The sequence below is a fragment of the Gymnoscopelus microlampas genome, assembly GCF_963454915.1.
Source record: "Gymnoscopelus microlampas genome assembly, chromosome: 5".
Taxonomy (NCBI): Eukaryota; Metazoa; Chordata; class Actinopteri; order Myctophiformes; family Myctophidae; genus Gymnoscopelus; species Gymnoscopelus microlampas.
This window is the reverse complement of record NC_139942.1, coordinates 7,444,937-7,466,085: the sequence shown is the minus strand read 5'-3', so window position 1 is coordinate 7,466,085 and position 21,149 is coordinate 7,444,937. Positions and strand designations below refer to the sequence as shown.

Below are 21,149 nucleotides of genomic sequence, written 5' to 3'. Positions count from 1 at the left end.
TCCCCAAATTGGGCCCAGAAAGAAAATGGTAGGTAGGCAAGTAAGTAAGTAATTAAGTAAGTAAGTAAATAAATTATAACTATATGAAATAAATAAACAAACAGAATAGATGAATAAATACATAAACAAAAAAATGTATTTAAGTTTCGGCAACAATATCAAATAGTGTTTACAACGTCTCCCCCCCCCCCTTATTGTATTGCCACTGTATAATGTGTACAGGAATTCTTGTAGCATAAATACAAGAAAAATACATCTTGTATTAATCAAGCACATGTGTGCTCAAATTGGACAGAAATAAATGTATAAAGAAAGAGAAATAAAAAAGTATGACGAGCTTTTATTTTGAAAGTCAACGCACGCATTTGTGTAACATACAACACGTCACGTGACCCGACTCCCGCCCATTCCAACATGGCGACGTCCATGTTGTCCGGTGCGCTGCGTCGCGTCCTTAAATCTCCCAGGACGACTCTCACACGCACACTCACGCGCACATTATTTAATAGTGCGGACAGGAGTCCGGTGAGCAGTTTAAACAATGACCGGCACAACTGGGAAGAAGATGCTTCCAGAAGGACAGAGTGTTGCGTGGTTTATTCTGGCAGCAGAAACCAGTCTAACCAAACCAAGTGGACCAGTGCTGGACTGGGAGCCATGGGTGAGTTAATATGCCAGGGGGCAAACCCCCTTCCCTGGAAATTGAAGCTCACTTCCAGGTTCTCGTTCAGCCTGCCGTTCCTAGTAATGGCCAGTGGTGGGGGAAAAGTACTCACATTTTTTGCTTAAGTAAAAGTATCAATTTAGCAATGTAGAAGACACTCCGGAAAAGTCCGGAATTCTAAATTTACTGGAGTAAAAGTACAAAAGTATTGGTATCAATTAAAGTAAAGTACCTAAAGCAAAACATACTCATTGTGCAGAATGTCATTACACAAGTTTTCAAATGGATACAAATCTTTTGAAAATAGCAGATCTCCTCCTATTGACACGCCCCCCTCCTATATAAACCCATTTAAGCTCCATTGTAACCATGTTAGACATTCATTGAAGACACGTCCCTGCTGGTGACTGATATGATAGTGTCCTTCTAATGAATGTCACACTCCTTGAAAACACACGTCTCTGCTTCTGGTGACTGATATTGTCCTTCTAATGAATGTTAGACTCATTAAGACACACGTCTCTGCTTCTGGTGACTGATATTGTCCTTCTAATGAATGTTAGACTCATTAAGACACACGTCTCTGCTTCTGGTGACTGATATTGTCCTTCTAATGAATGTTAGACTCATTGAAAACACACGTCCCTGCTTCTGGTGACTGATATTGTCCTTCTAATGAATGTTAGACTCATTGAAAACACACTTTCTGCTTCTGGTGACTGAGTCCTTCTAATGAATTGCATTTTCTTTTCTTATTCCAGCGTTCTCTCTGTTCAACTTGTTTGAGGAGGAAGACAAACGGACCGATGCTGAAAAGCAGGAGGAAGAGATTGTACTACTGCTGAAGAAAGCTAAAGTATGAATTATTAATGATATGTTATATGATGTTAAAAGCATAGTTCACCCAGAAAATTACTTATTTTCTATCAATTACACCCCCCATGACGCCTTGAATCCATGGCCATCTTTTAGTTTTTGACTTATTCCTGAGCCAATAATTTGATGACTGGGAGCATTTCCGGTAGGAGACTCAAAGAGACTCCTTTGAGTCTCCTACCGGATACATTAGCATCTTTCCGCCGGTAATACAATTATTGGCTTAGGAATGTGACAGGAACGAAAAAATCTCCATGAATTCATGGGGTGTGTTATTGATAGAAAATAATAATTTTTTTGGGTGAACTACTCCTTTAAAGTATTCATATATTGATGAGATCAGACTGCTGCTGAAGAAAGCTAAAGTAATTGTTGTGTGTGTGTGTGTGTGTGTGTGTGTGTGTGTGTGTGTGTGTGTGTGTGTGTGTGTGTGTGTGTGCGTGTGTGCGCGTGTGTGTAGTTGAGTATGTACAGAGGTCAGCTCAAGGTAGCATCAGACTTTCTTCACCAGGCGGTGGCGCTAGCGCACCGGACACACAACAACCAAGCTATCATCTATACATACAGCCTGGTAAATATATAAAATGTATTATCATTTATTTCTACAGTCTGGTAAATATATCCATCTATTATGATATATTCATAGTTACATAAATATCATAAATATATATGTTTTCTGTGAGCAATGTTGTATTGATTTTATAACATAAAAGTGCATGGACAAAATACTAACAAAATAGCAAAAAGAAAAGGGGGGGGGGGGGTAGAATAAAGGTACAATATGATGTTTTGTCCTAAATAAATACATTATCATTTACACACACGCACACACATGTGTGTGCGTACGTGTATATCACGTATATATATGTATACATACTGTCTGGTAAATGTATTGTACATAGTATGAGTATTGAGTCATGTGTAATAAATATATTATAAATATGTGATGAGCGATGACTATTATACGATTGATTAATGCATGTGTGATAAATACTGTGTTATGTATGACTGATGAATGTATTGTGTCATATCTGCAGATGGCTAACCTGGCGTATGTGCAGGGACAACTGGACCAAGTAAGATCATTTAGTTGAAATGATTGAGAGAGAGAGAGAGAGAGAGAGAGAGAGAGAGAGAGAGAGAGAGAGAGAGAGAGAGAGAGAGAGAGAGAGAGAGAGAGAGAGAGAGAGAGAGAGAGAGAGAGAGAGAGAGAGAGAGAGAGAGAGAGAGAGAGAGAGAGAGAGAGAGAGAGAGAGAGAGAGAGAGAGAGAGAGAGAGAGAGAGAGAGAGAGAGAGAGAGAGAGAGAGAGAGAGAGGTGTTTATCACACTGCAGATCATCAGTTCTAATCTGTTCTCTCCTCAGGCAGAGAAACTCTTCAAGGCAGCCATGAGCTTCATGTTGGCTGGAGGAACACCACAGGTAGGTGTGTGTCCGTGTGTGTTCTGGTAGGAGATAAAACCAGCAGTACTAGAGGTCCTGGTAGGAGATACAACCAGCAGTACTAGAGGTCCTGGTAGGAGATAAAAGCAGCCATACTAGAGGTCCTGGTAGGAGATAAAACCAGCAGTACTAGATGTCCTGGTAGGAGATAAAAGCAGCCATACTAGAGGTCCCGGTAGGAGATAAAACCAGCAGTACTAGAGGTCCTGGTAGAAGATACAACCAGCAGTACTAGAGGTCCTGGTAGGAGATACAACCAGCAGTACTAGAGGTCCTGGTAGGAGATAAAAGCAGCCATACTAGAGGTCCTGGTAGGAGATAAAACCAGCAGTACTAGATGTCCTGGTAGGAGATAAAAGCAGCCATACTAGAGGTCCCGGTAGGAGATAAAACCAGCAGTACTAGAGGTCCTGGTAGGAGATAAAACCAGCAGTACTAGAGGTCCTGGTAGGAGATACAACCAGCAGTACTAGAGGTCCTGGTAGGAGATAAAACCAGCAGTACTAGAGGTCCTGGTAGGAGATAAAACCAGCAGTACTAGAGGTCCTGGTAGGAGATAAAAGCAGCCATACTAGAGGTCCCGGTAGGAGATAAAACCAGCAGTACTAGAGGTCCTGGTAGGAGATAAAACCAGCAGTACTAGAGGTCCCGGTAGGAGATAAAACCAGCAGTACTAGAGGTCCTGGTAGGAGATAGAACCAGCAGTACTAGAGGTCCTGGTAGGAGATAAAACCAGCAGTACTAGAGGTCCTGGTAGGAGATAAAACCAGCAGTACTAGAGGTCCTGGTAGGAGATAGAACCAGCAGTACTTGAGGACTCATGGTGTGTTTGTCTCTTGTTCTAAAGGATGACAACGGCGTCGTAGAAATCTCTCTGAAACTGGCCACTATCTACGCAGGTCAGAACAAGTAAGTCCTGCTGTCTGTACAGAGTCCAGTTTACAATTTGGTCATTTAGTACAGAGGTTCTCAACCTGTGGGCCGCGAGGACATTGCAAGTGGGTCCCCAAATAATTCTAAAGGTAGGTTAAGTAATTACCTTGGTTAAAATAAGTGTTAAATAGCTATATTTTCTGATTCAGTGCTCTCTTCCTGATTGGCTTAAATGTTGTCACCTACCTGAAAATGTATTTATATTCTGTCTACTAAAGAGCTGGTGAGATCCCTGTGACCGAACAAACGCTCTGTAGCAATGATTACTATCACAATATAATACTTTAACGAATATAATACTTTTAACAAAACAAAAAAAATACCCAAAAATATCACTTAGTCTACCTTTAAGATGTTATTGATTATATAACAAACAATATATAAAAAGAATATGTAGGGGGAAAAAGACGGTGTTGTCTTTAAAACCTTTAAAAGTGAGTTTTCATTGATACCGATAATCGATTGATTGATTGATTGATTGATTGATTGATTGATTGATTGATCGATCCGTCGGTAGGTCAGTGTAATCTCACCAATCAATAGTCTGATTAAATGGGGTAGGTCAGTATCTCACCTACTTAGACCCATCAATAGTCTGATTAAACATGCTAATGTTCAGTGCATTGACAGCCTCCGAAATGGGTGCAAACATTTGGCTTGCACTGCTGCATCGTGGCACTTTAAGGAGCAGTCTCATGCCATCATTATAAGCCACATTGAGTTTCTGCATACTGCTCTTTCTGTAGTGACCCCCCTGAGTCTATACATTTATGGAAGGATGATTGTTATTGCTTAAACATGTAACTTTATAATTGTGTGTCTCTCTCTGTCTGTCTGTCTGTCTGTCTGTCTGTCAGGAGGGAGCTAGCAGACATTGGTTACAGTTTCTGTATCGACTCTCTGGAAGCTAAACTACTGAAGCACAAAGACCTGCCTGAGGACCAGCTGACAGGTTGGTAACTGTTCATCTCCACTAGCTTCTATATCACTTACACCAGTGGTTCTCAACCTTTTCAGGACACAACCCCCCAAAGTAATCATATTTGAACTGGGACCCCCCCCCCCCACCACCTCAATAAGCACTTTGAATGTATGAGTTGAGGCATTACATTTAGTTTGACTCGGTTCCACAGATAAATATTGTGAAATTAGCAGATCTATAGTAGTCTGGGAGGCATTGCCTCGGAGGTTGGACAGCGGGGGCGCGGCCACTGCGTTGTGATTCAAATCAACAGCCAATGAAGAAAAGGGGGCGGGATCCAAATGCAGTGGGTGTTGCATCTAAATAGGATCGACGGGAAGCAATTTCCCCTTGAGAAATTTCGGCCGCCATTGTTGTGTACTGCTGTTTGCCTCTTGTCGGACTTTTTACACGAGTTGTACAGCTCCAGACCGGTAAGAGGCGTGTCCGCTCAGATTCAGAGCGTAAATTACATCCCGCCCACAAATCCCAGGGCTCTGGCCCAGAAGTTCCTCGCCGAGCCGGCGAAAACTTCTGGGAACTCAGATTAGATCTATAGAGATGCACCGATTAATCGGCCGTCGATTAAAAAAGCCGGTTTTAGGTCAAACCGGCTGGATCGGTGCTCGGCCGGTCACTCATAAATTACGATTTTATGCCGGTCAAATTGATACTGCATGCTGCGCAGCAACAGCTGATGAAATCGTGCGAGTCGACTCTGTAAACATTAACAAGAAGAGACAGCCTACAGATGGTGCTGATTACCTTTGAAATATAAGGATACATATATCGAATATATGGAATATATTATATATTCCACAATGCTGCGCGCAGTTATAGCCTAGTCAATGCCGTGACTGTCGGTCGGTCCATCACTGAGAGTTTAAAGGCAGTAAGGGCAGGTACACACTGCAGGACCTTAAAGTGGTCGGGGGGTCATCTGATCGTTAAGCATAACACACTGCAGGAGTTTATTTCTTGAAATCGGCTGTCATAATATCGTTGTGGTCTTCACAACACGATTGATTCCCGACAAGGGCTGACACACTGTAGGATAGTTCACTAGGATGCTATCTCCAGAGTCAGACCCAATACATACATTTGTGTTTATTCCAATTCATTTTAATCGACGTATCCCGTGATATGCCTCTCTCCCTCTCCCTCTCCCTCTCTCGCTCTCTCTCTCTCTCTCGCTCGCACGTCAAGAGCGCAGAAGCGGTCAGTGACAGGGTCGCCATGTCCGCTTATTATAAGCGACTTTGGGATTGTTTTTCTGTAAAGTTGCTTGAAAGTGTAGTTGTTTTTTTGGCCTTGTTTCCTAATGTTGTTTGAACCAGTTGTTCTCAAACATTTTCATGGCAAGGACCCCCAAATTAATAATAATAATGAATTGTCCACAGAGGCGCAGACCTCCCCTTCTGAAAACATACACAAACACAACACATAGACCCCCATTCAAGATCTGTGTGGAAAATAAACAGCCCACCAGGCTCGCTCACTTTCTCATTTTGTTTTATAATGTTAACTTATTACAGGACTGGACAGTAATATTGCGGTAGGGACTGTTTGTTGTGGTCAGGTCCAGCGACGCTCCCCTAGCCACGGTGGCTGTAATGTGCTCTCATTGGCTGTAGCGTGCATCTCCTCGCAAGGTGCTCGCAGCCCCGTTCATAGTGTATGATATTGTCTGTTGTCCTGTCCCAGACAGAGATGAATATCTAACAATTTAGATATCTGAAAACGGTCGGAAAGCCGTCGCAGAGCGGAGAATCGCGGCCACATCGGGTCGCAGAGCCTTTCACACACACAGAGCATTATCTCGCCGATCAAAGGCCGATCTGCGTCAGGTCGGGAGGTTTTTGACTTTAGGCCTTTCGTTGTATAGTTACGGCATCAATATTATAGCCATCATGATATTAGACTGGATATCGTATGTGATTGTGGATATTGTACTATTATGATATGGCATTAGTGTTCTTTTCCTGGTTTAATCGTATTGGTACTCTATATTGGCAAATACACAAAATTAAGTACTTGTACTCGGCCTGAACAAATTCTAGTTAGTTGTTTAGTTCTTAGACAGAATATCGTTAAAACCGGTATAGGCAGGTCCGACTTTTAAAAAATCGGTAATCGGTATCGGCCAAGGATTTTTCAATCGGTGTATCTCTACAGATCTATGCTGCTATGTTCAATTTTTTGCCTCTTTCTTATATTATTGGACAATTTGGCCAATGTTTAACCTGTTTTTATAGTATAGTTTGTTGATTACTTTTTATACAGTAATGATATTTTTGTTTTCTTCCTTTCTTGGTATTAAAAATACCAAAAAAGTCCTTAAATTGTTACTTCACTGTCATCTGAGTCCCGACCCACAGGTTGTGAACCACTGACCTACACTATCTACCTTATCCACTTCAGCCCTTTATCCATCATCGTACTACAAATAGCGAAAATAGCCAAAGCGCAAAACATGTTGCGTTGGCAGCATGTAGATCTGATATTTTCACGTTATTTAAAAAAAACAAAAAACATTTTGTTTAACTTGTGAAAATGTTGTTTGGGTAAAAAGATTTGTCCAAACGAGGGGTGTCAGGGTTTTACTTGTGATTAAAGGCTCATTCCCCTTTTTTACTGCCATCAACAAAGCTGGAATGGGGTCATGGCATGTTTAGAATAGTCATGATTTTGTGATACAGTATTTGTCCGTTAGGTAATACAGTACTGTGTCTACAGAAGTGATCAGATTTAGGTAATATAGTACTGTGTCTACAGAAGTGATCAGATGTGGATGAAACATTGTGAAAAGGTTGGTCATGGGGCAAGGAAGACACTATTGTAGTGCCAAATATAAACAGGTTGTCTTAAGACACTTTACATATAGAGCAGAGACCTGACATTTAGCGAGGTTTGACGACAGCAGCAACGGAAAAACTCTCCTTTAATCCATTAAGACCGGGAACGCATCTGTGTCATTTTATAGATTTCTTTGGCTATTAAAAAAAAAAGCAGATCTACAAGCTCATAGTGCTATGAAGGTGTTCCAGTGCCCTGGAGCACCTGAATTCCAGGGCACTGGCAGGGTGAATCCCTTCCAGTGGTTCTATGAGAGGCCGCTTCACACTTTGGCCTGTCACAGGTCGCAAAATCACATTTATTTTGACGTGTGTGTGTGTGTGTGTGTGTGTGTGTGTGTGTGCGTGTGCGCGCGCGCCGGATATCTTTATTTGTTTTCTATTTAGTGTTTATTTTTCACAACTTTTCTCCCCAATTTAGTATTTATGTCAATGAATTCCTCCCCACACACATTTCTGTGTTGTATCCTACTGACTCACCTGCCAGTGAGGAGGCCCCACCAGGAGGACGTAGAGCCTTGGTCCTACTCCTCCCGCCCAACACTCCCTGCTGACAGGCTCCCCCCCCCCAGCCCGTAGGACATATAGTCTGGATGGACAGTGTGATGGTCTGAGTTTAAAATTCACAAAAGACAACACCTTGTGTCCTTGTATTATTTATTCTGTTTCTGTCATGGCTGCCAGTTCCCACCTGATGTCGTGTGGGAGTTCTGACTGCTCCAGACCATACTGAATAACTGCTAGCTTACATAATGTCTTCAGACCTGGACTCAAGTCTAAGATGAACAGATTATTGGGTTTGTCTCTGTATCCTCTAAAGAGGATGATACGATCTCCCACCATGCAACAGGACATACAACTCATCCGAAATGGGCGTTTCCCCTTGGGCTCAACCTTCTTCCAGGAGAAGGTCTCTGGATTAAATTTCCAAAGAGCGTTGAATTTCTTCTTCAAATTACTATTGTATCCACCCAATATGTACAGCTCTCCATTGTAGGTAAAGGCTGAATGATTCCAGCGTCGTCCTTCTGGAAGAAGCTGTGCAGAAGGCGTGTTCAGCCAGCAGTCGGTCTCTGTGTCAAACACTCTGATGTTGTTGTGGTCCGGATATCCCCCAAATACAAACATCTTTGTCCCAATGATGGTAGCAGAGTGACGTGATGAAACAGGTGCTGGAGTGCCTGTGGTGTTAATTAAAGACCAGACCATTGTGGTGGTGTCCAACTTGTAGATGTCATTAGTGTCTCCAGTCAGCTTGTTGTATCCTCCATAGATATACATGACCTTCCCCAAGACACAGGCTGAATGGTTACTCCTCCCCTCTGGAACTGTCCCAGAAACACTGGGCTTTAACCATCTGTGGGTGTTGACATCAAATGCATAAAGAATGTTGGAGTCGTGCCCATGGACACGTATAAAGCCGGCACGCTCCTCTATCTGAAAGTTCACTACACCCCCCCAGATGTAGACGATATCTTCTATGAGCACAGCTGTGTGTTTCACACAGTTGGAGGGAACCTCAGGTGGATGTTCTCCTCTTCCAGTTCTCACAGGAGGCAACTGAATCCATCTCAAAGATACTGTATTGAAGACATGCACTGCAATCTGGTCCCTGTCATTCAAGTTACAGTACCCTCCAAAGGAGTACAGATTGTGTTCCACCGCTACAGCAGCATCTAAGGATCTCTTTGTTCCTCTGTTCAGATCCAAGGTCCAGTGCCACATGTTGGACAGCAACAACAAAGTGGTTGAAAGAGAAGTCTTCAAGTGTCTGTAAAACAATGCAGTGATGTTCCACATGCTAACACTTATATTGGTACAGCCACACAAACACAACTCCATAATTGGGCAAAACTAACATCATATTGATGACATCAGCGTGGAAATACATATTTGGGAAAGACTGGGATCAGATGTACTCTTACTGGTCTTATGTCATATGATGGATGGAAGGCGTGTCTGACAAAAACGATGGAGCTCGTACAATACAAATGTCACCTACTTCTTTACACCTGTAAACCTGTGATGTGACAAAGTGTTCAGGGGTCTACCGTGACAATAGTCATACCAGGGACCACGTGTGCCCCTCTGGGGCCCCCTGGGGCCACAAGCACACCGTTGCTCCAGCAGTGTCACAGCAATGTTAAAACTTCAAATGGCCCTAACTCGGTGACCATTGCACTGATCAGCTTAATACGGGCCTAGATCTGATCATAGTTGGGCTATTAATACTTACGTTCAAATATTCCTTTAAAAAAAACACATAGGTTCAATCCATTCAAAACTATCAATTATTATTATTAATATAAAACTAGATTTTCAGGCCACTAGGCGGCCTTCAAACCTAGTCCTATGTTGCGCTGATAAGAACAATGGTCACCGAAGTATGCCATTTGAAGTGTTAAACACTGCTACAACACTGCTGGACGAGCAGCGATGCACTTGTATCAACCAGGTCCACAGTCGTACCTGTGCGACCTTGTGTTCGGGAGGTAGGGGTCCATGACCACTTCCTGGTAAAACCGGAGGTGGACAGATCCACTTCCGGGTTGCACCATTGAACTCCACACCCCTCAGACAGTGTGTGGGTGAGGTTTCAAGGCAATCTGACTAACCGGAAGTAGGAAGGAAAAACATTTCAAATAAAAAAAGTGAAAATAGCAGAGCTCACAACTCTGCTATTTTCACTAGTTTGGGTCCCGGGGTCCTGGGTCTAATTTCTCTTTTGGGTGTTGAGCTAAAACGTTTGGGAACCACTGTTTCAGGCGGTCCAAAAATGGCTAATATAGCTTTCAAATCTGTTTTAACCACTTTAACCCCTATGTGCATCGGCTATTTGAAAATAGCAGAACTACAACGCATCGCATTGTCTTGAAATTAAATATTGTTTTTTAAATGATGTTTTTGAAACATTTTAACAACATAAATCTTGTATTGGGGTCCCTGGCACAAACCATTCTCAGATCGGGAGGTCAAATACATAATACATATTTTGACGCGTGCTTCTGGATATCACCGCTTTTCTAGGGAGGCCCGATGTGATTGGCCAGTAGTCGCTGTGATTGACAGTTCTCCCTTCCTAGCCTTTTTGCAACTATACTTAAACCTAACCTTAATCCTTATCCTAACCCTAAACTCAGTAAAACTATGGCTTAACCTATAACCCTAACCTCAGTAAAACTATGCCTGAATCTAAACTTAACCTTAACCGCCGTAAAACTATGCCTTAACCTTAACCCTAATCCTAACCTCAGTAAAACTATGCCTAAATCTAAACTTAACCCTAACCTCCGTAAAACATGGCTTAACCTTAACCCTAACCTCAGTAAAACTATGCCTAAACCTAACCCTAACCCTAACCTCAGTAAAACTATGCTTAGACCTAACCTTAAGCCTATCCTAAGTAACTATGCTCAAATATAACCTTAACCCTAACTATGCCTACCAGGAAGCCAATCAGACACAGGTAAAGGCGGGTCTATCCTATAACGTTGGTGGAATCCATAATAACGCGTCGTTGACATGTAAAAGCTTGAGAACCACTGGTTTCAATTGATCGGGTGTTGTTGTGTCCTGTCACGTCCACTAGAGGAGGCTGAAGCGCTCAGGAAGGAGACCAGGCTGCTGTTGGGGTTGTGTTTGGACTCTCGTGCGCGCTACCGCGCCTCCACCCAGCAGCTGTACAACGCTACCCTGGACTACCAGCAGGCTCTGCTCATCTGTGACCAGGAGCAAGGACACACACACCCCCAGGTACTGATGACCAGCGGTCATCATCCATCATCGTACTACAAATAGCCGATCTTCAAGCTCGAAACATGTCGCATCACGACGCGTTGTGAGCATGTAGATCTGATATTTTAACTTTATTTGAAAACTAAACATATTCAGATGGGGGGTCTGTGGCCAAATACCAATTTGGGGGTCCTTGAGATGAAGAACTGAGAGAACCCCTGGTTTAGGTTATGTGGTTAGTTATTCCAGGGCCAGATTGACATCAACAGTAGCATGTAGATCTGATATTTTAACTATTTGAAAACTAAATTAACTTTTTTTTTAATTGTGATTTTTTTTATTTGGACAACATGATTTGCCCAAACTATGGATGTCAGGGTTTTACTTGTGAGTAAAGGCTCATTCCCCTTTTTTTTTACTCCCATCAACAAAGCTGAAATGGGGTCATGTCATGTCATGTTAGGAATAGAGTCATGATTTTGCCCCATACCGAATTTTGTCAATTTTGTGATAGTAATTGTCCGGTAATACAGTACTGTGTCTACAGAAGTGATCAGATTTAGTTAATAATACACTACTGTGTCTACAGAAGTGATCAGATTTAGTTAATAATACAGTACTGTGTCTACAGAAGTGATCAGAATTAGATTTGACTAGGACACACCCCCCCAGGTACTGATAACCTGCGGTGGAAGAAGTACTCAATATGTTTTTTACTAGAGAAAAAGTAGCAATACCACATTAGTAGAAATAGTGCAGTTACAAGTAAAAGTTCGGTGTTCAAAATGTACTTGTGTAAAAGTACAAAAGTGTTGGCGTCAAAGTATACTTAAAGTACCCAAAGTAAAAGTAGTCATTACGCAGCATGTCCTAATTCACAAGTTTTCATATGTATGAAATGTAAAAGAAAATCCTTTGAAAATGGCAGATTTAGTGACACGTTGTGAGCTTGTAGATCCACTATTTTCAAATAGCTTATACAGGGCTGAAGTGGTTAATGCATGTTTTTTGTTTACAAGCACACAATGCAAGCTCGTACATCTGCTATTTTTTTTTTTTTATAATTAATTTAGATTTATTTTTAAAACACAAATCTTCTCTTCTGGGGGTCCCTGGCACAAAGCATTTTCAGATGGGGGTCTGTGGCCAAATACCAATTTGGGGGTCCTTGATATGAAGTGAGAGAACCCCTGGTTTAGGTTATGTGGTTAGTTATTCCAGGGCCAGATTGACATCAACAGTTTAGACAGGGATGTGGAGTCAGTGGTTACCATAGTAACCCTGTGTTGTTTATTTCCCATCAGACCTTGGTGCTGATGAGCGACCTGGCAACCATCTTGGACATGCAGGGTCGCCATGACGACGCGTTGCCGTTGGTGACGCAGGCGGTGGAACTGAGTCGAACCGCAGGCCATCCTGACCTGCACGTCCTTCTGGGAAATATGGCTGGAATATTATTACACCAAGGTTATTATTATTGTTATTATCATTTTTTTATTATTATTATAGAAATATAGCCTCGGAGCGTCGTAATACGTGCGCCGATCGGACGGTTCTCGAGATATGTGAACAACAGACACACGGACGGACGGACAGAGATTTTACACATTTATTGTTTCTTATCTCATATTAGAGGTGTGCGTGTGCGTGTGCGTGTGCGTGTGCGTGTGCGTGTGCGTGTGCGTGTGTGTGTGTGTGTGTTCCCCTAGCCATGGTGTGCATGGTTGTCCAACTGGGTCCAAATTTATCACAAATACTGCTCAGTGGTCTGGCTATTGGAATGGCTTCTTTCCCCACATTGTATATACTTACACTTTATACAGTTTACCTTTTAAATGTTTTTCTTTGCCCCACATTTTGGCCATTAGGCAGCCTGTTGCACCGCATTTGGTTACCTATTGAATTGTGTTACCTGTCCCACTTTTTGGCCAGTAGGTGGCCTGTTGCACCGCATATGGTCACCTATCAAATTATGTTTTCTGCCTCACATTTTGGCCAGTAGGTGGCCTGTTGCACTGCATATGATAACCTTTGGAATTCTGTCCTGCCCTGCCATCGCTGCAGTGTCCCCAGCCATAAAAAAGTAAACAAACTACCGTATATTGGGGGACATTTTCTTGCTTTACACGGACCAAAAGAAAATACATGAAAAAGATGTAGCTGAGGGCTTTAGTCCCATTCAGGAAATGTAATGTAAAACAGTTGTTTTCAGGGGAGTGTCCGTGACACGTTGTGAGCTTGTAGTTCTGCTAATTTGACACGCGACCCGCTGTACGGCGGAGTATAACTCAAGCATAAAGAACTGGGGAGATATTCTCACATTATTGCTTTTCTAGCGCGAATATATTGTTAAGCGATTTTTGGGATGACGATGGCCGATAGGATTATTTTGGCATATCGCCCAACCTTACCGCAGACACTCCTTACATGCGGTATATGAGATCAAATCAGAGTACGTCTGATCCCAGTCCTGTCCAAATATGTTGTTCACACTGATGTCAGCAATATGATGATAGTTTTGCCCAAATATAGAGTCGTGTTTGTGTGGCTGTACCAATATAAGTGTTAGCATGAGGAACAGCACTGCATTGTTTTACAGAGGCTTCAAGACTTCGCTTTCATCCACTTTGTTGTTGCTGTCCAACATGTTGCACTGGACCTTGGATCTGAACAGAGGAACAAAGAGATCCTATGATGCTGCTGTAGCAGTGGAACACAATCTGTACTCCTTTGGAGGGTACTGTGACTTGAATGACAGGGACCAGATTGCAGTGCACGTCTTCAATACAGTATCTTTGAGATGGATTCAGTTGCCTCCTGTGACAACTGGAAGAGGAGAACATCCACCTGAGGTTCCCTCCAACTGTGTGGATCACACAGCTGTGCTCATAGAAGATATCGTCTACATCTGGGGGGGTGTAGTGAATTTTCAGATAGAGAAGCGTGACAACTTAATACATGTCCAGGGGCACGACTCCAACATGCTTTATGCATTTGATGTCGACACCCACAGATGGTTAAAGCCCAGTGTTTCTGGGACAGTTCCAGAGGGGAGGAGGAACCATTCAGCCCGTGTGTTGGGGAAGGTCATGTATATCTATGGAGGATACAACCATCTGACTGGAGACACTAATGACATCTACAAGTTGGACACCACCACAATGGTCTGGGCTTTAATTAACACCACAGGCACTCCACCACCTGTTTCATCACGTCACTCTGCCACCATCATTGGGACAAAGATGTTTGTATTTGGGGGCTGTCTGGACCAGGACAACAACATCAGAGTGTTTGACACAGAGACCAACTGCTGGCTGAACATGCCTTCTGCACAGCTTCTTCCAGAAGGACGCGAGAATCATTCAGCCTTTACCTACAATGGAGAGCTGTACATATTTGGTGGATACAACTGTCATTTGAGGCAGAGATTCAACGATCTGTGGAAATATAATCCAGAGACCTTCTCCTGAAAGAAGGTTGAGCCCAAGGGGAAACGCCCATTTCAGAGGAGACGTATGTCCTGTTGCATGGTGGGAGATCGTATCATCCTTTTTAGAGGATTCAGAGACAAACCCAGTGTCCTGTACATGCTAGACTTGAATCCTGGTTTGAAGATGTTATGTAAGCTAGCAGTTATTCAGTACGGTCTGGAGCAGTCAGAACTCCCACACGACATCAGGTGGGAACTGGCAGCCATGACAGCAACAGAGTAAACTAGAAAAAGTGCTCCTCGGAGCACAGGTCTCCGCCAGGTCAGGTAGAATCGGCCACCTGTTGTGAAAGATTTGGGGAAGAGGTTCGGAATTGGCATCAGGGAGTGTATGTGCAAAGTTTCGCTGCGATCAGGCCAACGGTGCCGGAGATTAGCTGTTCACAGACAGAAGGACGGACGGACAGACAGACAGGGTGTGATGTGGCCAATGTGATGTGGGTCTTCTCGTCACTTCATACGTAAAATTCCTTATCAGGTGCACAACATACTCTCTCGCCATGCCTTCGACCTGGCGGAGACAATAATACATCCACCAATGATAACTATGTTGTCTATTCTGAATGATGAACTCAGAATGTTACCTCGTCCATCCAGACTATAGCATCAGATCAGATCCTATGGACCTAACCATCAGATGAGTTGTAACAGGTTCCATTTACTGTACCCATGAATTGTTATGTTACTTGTTTAGCACGTTGTCCAGTGTATTCTTTTTTTTTTTTTTTTTAAACACTTGGCACTCAGTTTATTTATACATTATTAAATGTTGTGTTTTTAAGCCCATAGGCCTACATCAAAGTCTTTACAAAAACATGCAGACATTCTTTTATTCTATTTTTACATTACAACATACCATTTATTTTTAAACATGCCAAAAACATAAAAGTAGAATGGGGTATATCCATGGTACATACAATACACACACACAAGTTATACAAATAAAAATATATACATATATACAAAGAATCTTCATTTTAAAATACCGTATATTTCAATTTGGGTGTTTTAGTCCAGTAACCACAAAATATCTGCCCAGGTGTCATTTCCATTAATTTCATGAACCAGAAGATCCATTTAAAATTGTAGCTTTAACTCTGAAAGAAAAACAGACACCCTGTCCGTTTTATAAAACCTGCGCGCGCGTGCATGCGTCAAGCGGATTCCCCCCGACGCTCAGCCCCCCTGGCTATTAAGTACTTCCCGCGCGCCTGCTTTAGTAGTCATCTTTGTTTCTCATCCAAGTTTTAAAGATGGACAGTTTTTCTATTGTTAGTATTACATTTACACATATCTTCCTCTGTAGGGTGTTGAGACCCAACATGGTGTTTGACAATTTCACTGTAGATTTGACAATTTCACTGTAGATTCGACATTGAACTGAAACATGACAAGTTGCCCAAACCTTTACATGAAACTAACATACTAAGTTCTGTGTCCTCTCCTACCAAACAAACAACACATAGAGGAGTAGGGACCAGCTTTCATTTGTACAGGTTTGACATTTTTGGAAGAATTGATGTAATATTGAAAAAAATATAATATCTGACCATCATCTTACAAGTACATCCCGTCACATTGTACCACAAGTATACGTTTAGGAATTGCCCTTCTAAGCCTACTATAAATGTGCAAAATCTAAAGCTGTCCGTCTTGTGTGTACAACTGTGGTTCACGTATCTCGAGGTGAGTGTCGCAGACAACCCAAAGGAGTGCCATGCCCGGCGTCGATTCGTTCAGATAGGTGCTGATCCGACCAAAATGCCCATATATAGGCATTTTTGTCAATGTGGTTGTCCACAACCCGACAATCCGATCCCTAAACTCATTTATGGGCATGCCCATATATGGCACCGACCGACACCAAACTCGACGGAACAGAGGATCTAAAATAAATATTGATAAACCTGCCCATATATGGAGCATGCTGATGTCATCAATACGACGTCTTAGGCTGGCCGAGTCTCCCTATTTGGGCTTGTCTGACACAGAACTCCATATACTGTATGGGCATGAAAGAAAGACAGACAAACGGGTACAATGGTTACTCTGAGAACCTGAGGCAATCTAGTGTTTATAGATTTTTTTCTCCTAACCCTAACCCGTAGGATTACATGCAGTAACAATTATCACCCTCCCCGTCTAGCTTCCCTCCCCCAAACACGGGCAATTTTGTTCGTATAAGTAAGTAAGTAGGTAGGAGGCTTATCAGGCGAGAACGCAGGATTCTATCCCGTCACAATACGCTAGACCCCTGGCAGATGGATTGCTGAGGTGGGGCGCCACACCTACCATCAGCTCCCAGTACTTACCGCACAACATGCCGCACCCAACTCTATTTGCTGTTTGGGTATTCAGACGGTACTACTCTATTTGATGTGTAGCCGCTGGACATAGTCTGACATGGGCAATTTGGCCCCGTTGGTCAAACCCCACGTCAAATTTTAACAAATTTAGCCTCTTTTTTATATTTATTTTACAATTTGACCAATGTTTGACCAGTTTCTAGTTTGTTTACTATTTTGATGCAGTTTTTTTTTTGTGGGGGGGGTGGGGGGTTAAAATGGTCTATTAAGTCCTATATTTGTCACTTTACTGTCACCTGGGGACCCCCCCAAAAGCAACCCACAGGTTGAGAACCACTGGTCTAGAGGAGTCAGTGTTCATAATGATAATGTAACAATGAATATTCATGTTTTTAATGTATTTCCAGGTCGTCTAGACCAGTGGTTTTCAACCTTTTTCATATCAAGGTCCATTATTTATTTGGCATTTGAGCCACGGAACCACCATTTGATGACCCAAAACTTAGAATATTTTGTTGTCGTTGGATGATATCTTGTCCACAATTCCATGCTGTATTGATGTTGGTGCCATAGGAGAGATAACAGCCAAACGTTGATCAAAATAACAATTATTCAACATTCTCTAATTGTGTAGACTTCTTGTAAATTAAGTATTGCAGATGTTTAACAATAATTTAACTCTTGAGAGTGTAAAATGAAACCTAATGGACCCATAAGGGTCCATTTGGTTTCATTTTACGCTCTCAAGAGTTAAAGATCTGTAAGGGTCCCTTTAAGTTACCAACTCTCCATCATTTAGCTGGGGACCACCTGGAACCCCGTCAAGGACCACTGGTGGTGCCCGGACCACTGGTTGAGAACCACTGGTCTAGACGAGTCAGTGTTTGTAATGATAATGTAATAATGAATATTCATGCTATTAATGTGTTCCCAGATCGTCTAGACGAGTCGGTCAGTGTTTATAAGGAGGCGATGTCTCTGGCTCAGGCTGCAGGAGACGAGGAGGCTGTGGAACAAGTTCAACAAGGAATGAACCAAGTCAAGCAGAAGAGGAACCAACTGAAAAAGACAGAAGAACAACAACAAACCCAAGAACCTGAAGAGAAACCAATACAGTCTGTCTGACCACTATGTCTAAGCTTTCACAGATTTATAGGGAATGTGTATCAATGTGTCTGTGAATTTGGACATTGAGTTTGAGCCTCTGTCTGTCTGGTGGTGTTTTTTTTTATATTTGTGAAAGTACTGTATGAAACAGGGCTCAAGTAATGAAACAGTTTGAAAGGCAGCATGTGTAACTATTAGGGCTGAACAATAATTAGGAAAACAGCATCTATTAAAGCTCTCAGTCGCCACGACCAATTTCAGTAATTTGGATGCTATAGAAGTCAGCATGTCTTCTATGGAAGTGTGTTGAGCTTCCATAGTTATTTTAAGATTAAAGAGTATTTGAAGTGGTCAAACTAGCGATACATGTTCAGAAGCATCTTCCATTAAACCCTAATGGTCTGGGATATTTCATAAAAGCAAAGGTTAAAAACAGTGTTTTTTCCCAACTGTGTGGCTGTATGTAGAACAGCAAGAACATAGGTTTAGAACGATAATACCTAAACAACATAATTCTAGATTGTGTGTGTGTGTGTGTGTGTGTGTGTGTGTGTGTGTGTGTGTGTGTGTGTGTGTGTGTGTGTGCGTGTGCGTGTGCGTGTGCGTGTGCGCGTGTGCGTGTGTGTTGTGTGGCGTGGCTGTCCTTCTGTCTCGCTGTTTCACAAATCACACGATTAGGACTTGGCCTACCAAAATATTTCAGTCATGACTATTTATTTTTGCTTTAATCAGGAAAACCGTGATATGCCATAAAATTGTTATATATTGTGATGATGTTATGAGTCGCAATAAGTAAACAAATATTTAAGTATACAGTTTAATGTCTTTCTGCCATAGTTTTGCTGTTAACATAGAACCCAGACAATGAAAAGCCTACTCTATGCACACACTGAAAAAAAGATGAAGAAAGAAATGTATTACTGTATATTTCTGTTAAAATAACGTATGCACCTACAGCTGCTATTGACAATAAATATATACCACCAACTTAGCAATACAGTTTCTCACTACTCTCCTTAAAACCTTTTCTACTAATCTACACCATTTTTTTAAATAATTTATTATCATAGCTTTTAACATTATTTTTTGTGCCGAAAAACATCAAAGTAGCATGGGTACATCCATAGTACATACACCTACTTACAGTACACAGAGTTATACAAAGAACAAGATATAATGTACATATAAAAAGAAGATCTCATTTCGTTGTTTTAGTCCAGTAACCAGCACAAAACATATGCCCAGGCTTCATTGCCTCTAAACCTTTAGATTTTTGGACACTAACATAATTACATTTGGTTAATTGACAGTGATTCACATGCTGCTACTGCAACATTGTTCAAGTGCCAGAAAAAGGTATAAGTAGAAGCATTGAGCTTGTCGGGCCGTACCACTGTTCAACAAACTGACCTCAAAGTCTGCACACGTGTTACAGACGACCCGAGGGAGTGCCGTGCCCGGTGTGTTTGGACGGATAGGTGGTTGTCCATGATCACCGATCCGACCGATACGCCCATATATAGGCATATATGGAGATCTGGTTGTCCAGAATGATTCACTTTTCCTGTTCCTTTTATCCTGAATCTTTGGTGCATCTTTACCAAATAGATCATTAGTTCTCAAAGTGAGGTCCAGGGACCCTCAGGGTTGCTTGAGGGGGTACCAAATGGACCCTTACAGGACCCTTACAGCTGCTTGCAGTTCTGTAACTGCAAGCAGCAGTTTATACTTATTTGTACGACTGTGTCGTGTGCAAACGAAAGCGGATCTACAAATCCACTATGCGTCACTGATGCAACGCGTTGTGGGCTTGTAGATCAGCTGTGTTTGCCACGGGACACAACAAAGGATAAACCGGCTGCCTCGCTGTAAACACAACACACAGACTTTACACCGCAGACACACACAGTAACCCGACCTGCTCGGGACTAGAAAGCACACGCATTTAATCACAAAACGTCACTTTAAAATGATAACGTAGGTTAAGCTGAAACGGCTGATTCATTTGGTAGTGCCAATACAGCTACGCCCAAATATGGAGTGTGCTGTCTAACCTCAATGTGTCGTCATGGCATCAGGCATGAAGCCACTCCCTCTCTACTGACAGATAGAGAGGGAGTGCGGTGCCCGCCGTCGAGTAGCCTCGTTCTGATATCCAGTTGTCCAGAACCACCGATCCAACCAATACTCCCCTATATGGCCATTCCAATATATGGGCATACTGATGATATCAAGTAGGGGAGAACGGGGTAAGATGAGCCAGTGGGTACGTTGAACCAACCCCTTTATCTAGAAAACTAGAAGACTGTGTTGTCAAGTGACCTTAAATCTTGTAAACAAAACATATATTGTCTGAAGTATTATTCTAGACAATTTTGTCTAAAATTGTGGCTGTGGGGTAAAATTAACCAAATGCCCCGGGCTAAATTGAGACAATTATCCTAAATATAATAAAACAAGGGAACCACAAGGGTAGTGCCAGACCCCTAGTGGTTGAAATCTGAATGGCCGGACTTCGCATGACGTGTGTGCAGAGGAAAAGAGGGACAGACCGACCGACCGACCGACAAAGCCTCATGTAGGCCGACCCCCTGGGTCTGGCAAATATATGAATAGTGATTGATGTCTTTGCTACTCGAATTATGCTGTATGACGTTTCATTTGGATGAATACACTAATTTAAGAGAAGTTTTCAATATTGTATTAACACGAATATTAAAAGGTTCTGAATAACAAACTTTATTTGATTGGTTTTATATTGCTTAAATAACCGTTAAGAA

The 21,149-nt window shown here is 42.2% G+C and overlaps 2 protein-coding genes across 3 annotated transcripts; one reads left to right on the top strand and one right to left on the bottom strand.

Moving 5' to 3' along the window:
* Positions 1-415: 415 nt before the first annotated feature.
* On the top strand, positions 416-19,341 carry ttc19 (tetratricopeptide repeat domain 19). 2 transcript variants are annotated; one of them, XM_084057259.1, is made up of 10 exons: positions 416-661; positions 1,426-1,520; positions 2,001-2,111; positions 2,578-2,616; positions 2,905-2,961; positions 3,830-3,891; positions 4,773-4,867; positions 11,321-11,484; positions 12,771-12,933; positions 18,197-19,341. In XM_084057259.1, the coding sequence occupies exons 1-10, from the start codon at positions 427-429 to the stop codon at positions 18,385-18,387; spliced, it is 1,212 nt and encodes a 403-aa protein (XP_083913385.1). In that variant the 5' UTR covers positions 416-426; the 3' UTR covers positions 18,388-19,341. The 2 variants fall into 2 exon arrangements, with proteins under 2 accessions (XP_083913385.1, XP_083913386.1); XM_084057260.1 differs by lacking the exons at positions 416-661; positions 1,426-1,520 and adding an exon at positions 1,894-1,905.
* On the bottom strand, positions 8,389-9,456 carry LOC311045909 (kelch domain-containing protein 3-like; the record flags this gene model as incomplete). Its single annotated transcript, XM_084057983.1, has 1 exon — positions 8,389-9,456. The coding sequence occupies one exon, from the start codon at positions 9,454-9,456 to the stop codon at positions 8,389-8,391; it is 1,068 nt and encodes a 355-aa protein (XP_083914109.1).
* Positions 19,342-21,149: the final 1,808 nt, after the last annotated feature.

Bases quoted from the DNA above. Each gene is read 5' to 3' on its own strand.
- ttc19 (XM_084057259.1), top strand. From the start codon at position 427: ATGTTGTCCGGTGCGCTGCGTCGCGTCCTTAAATCTCCCAGGACGACT. The intron at 2,962-3,829 runs GTAGGTGTGTGT...CTTGTTCTAAAG, and splicing joins TGGCTGGAGGAACACCACAG to GATGACAACGGCGTCGTAGA. The intron at 3,892-4,772 runs GTAAGTCCTGCT...TCTGTCTGTCAG, and splicing joins ATCTACGCAGGTCAGAACAA to GAGGGAGCTAGCAGACATTG.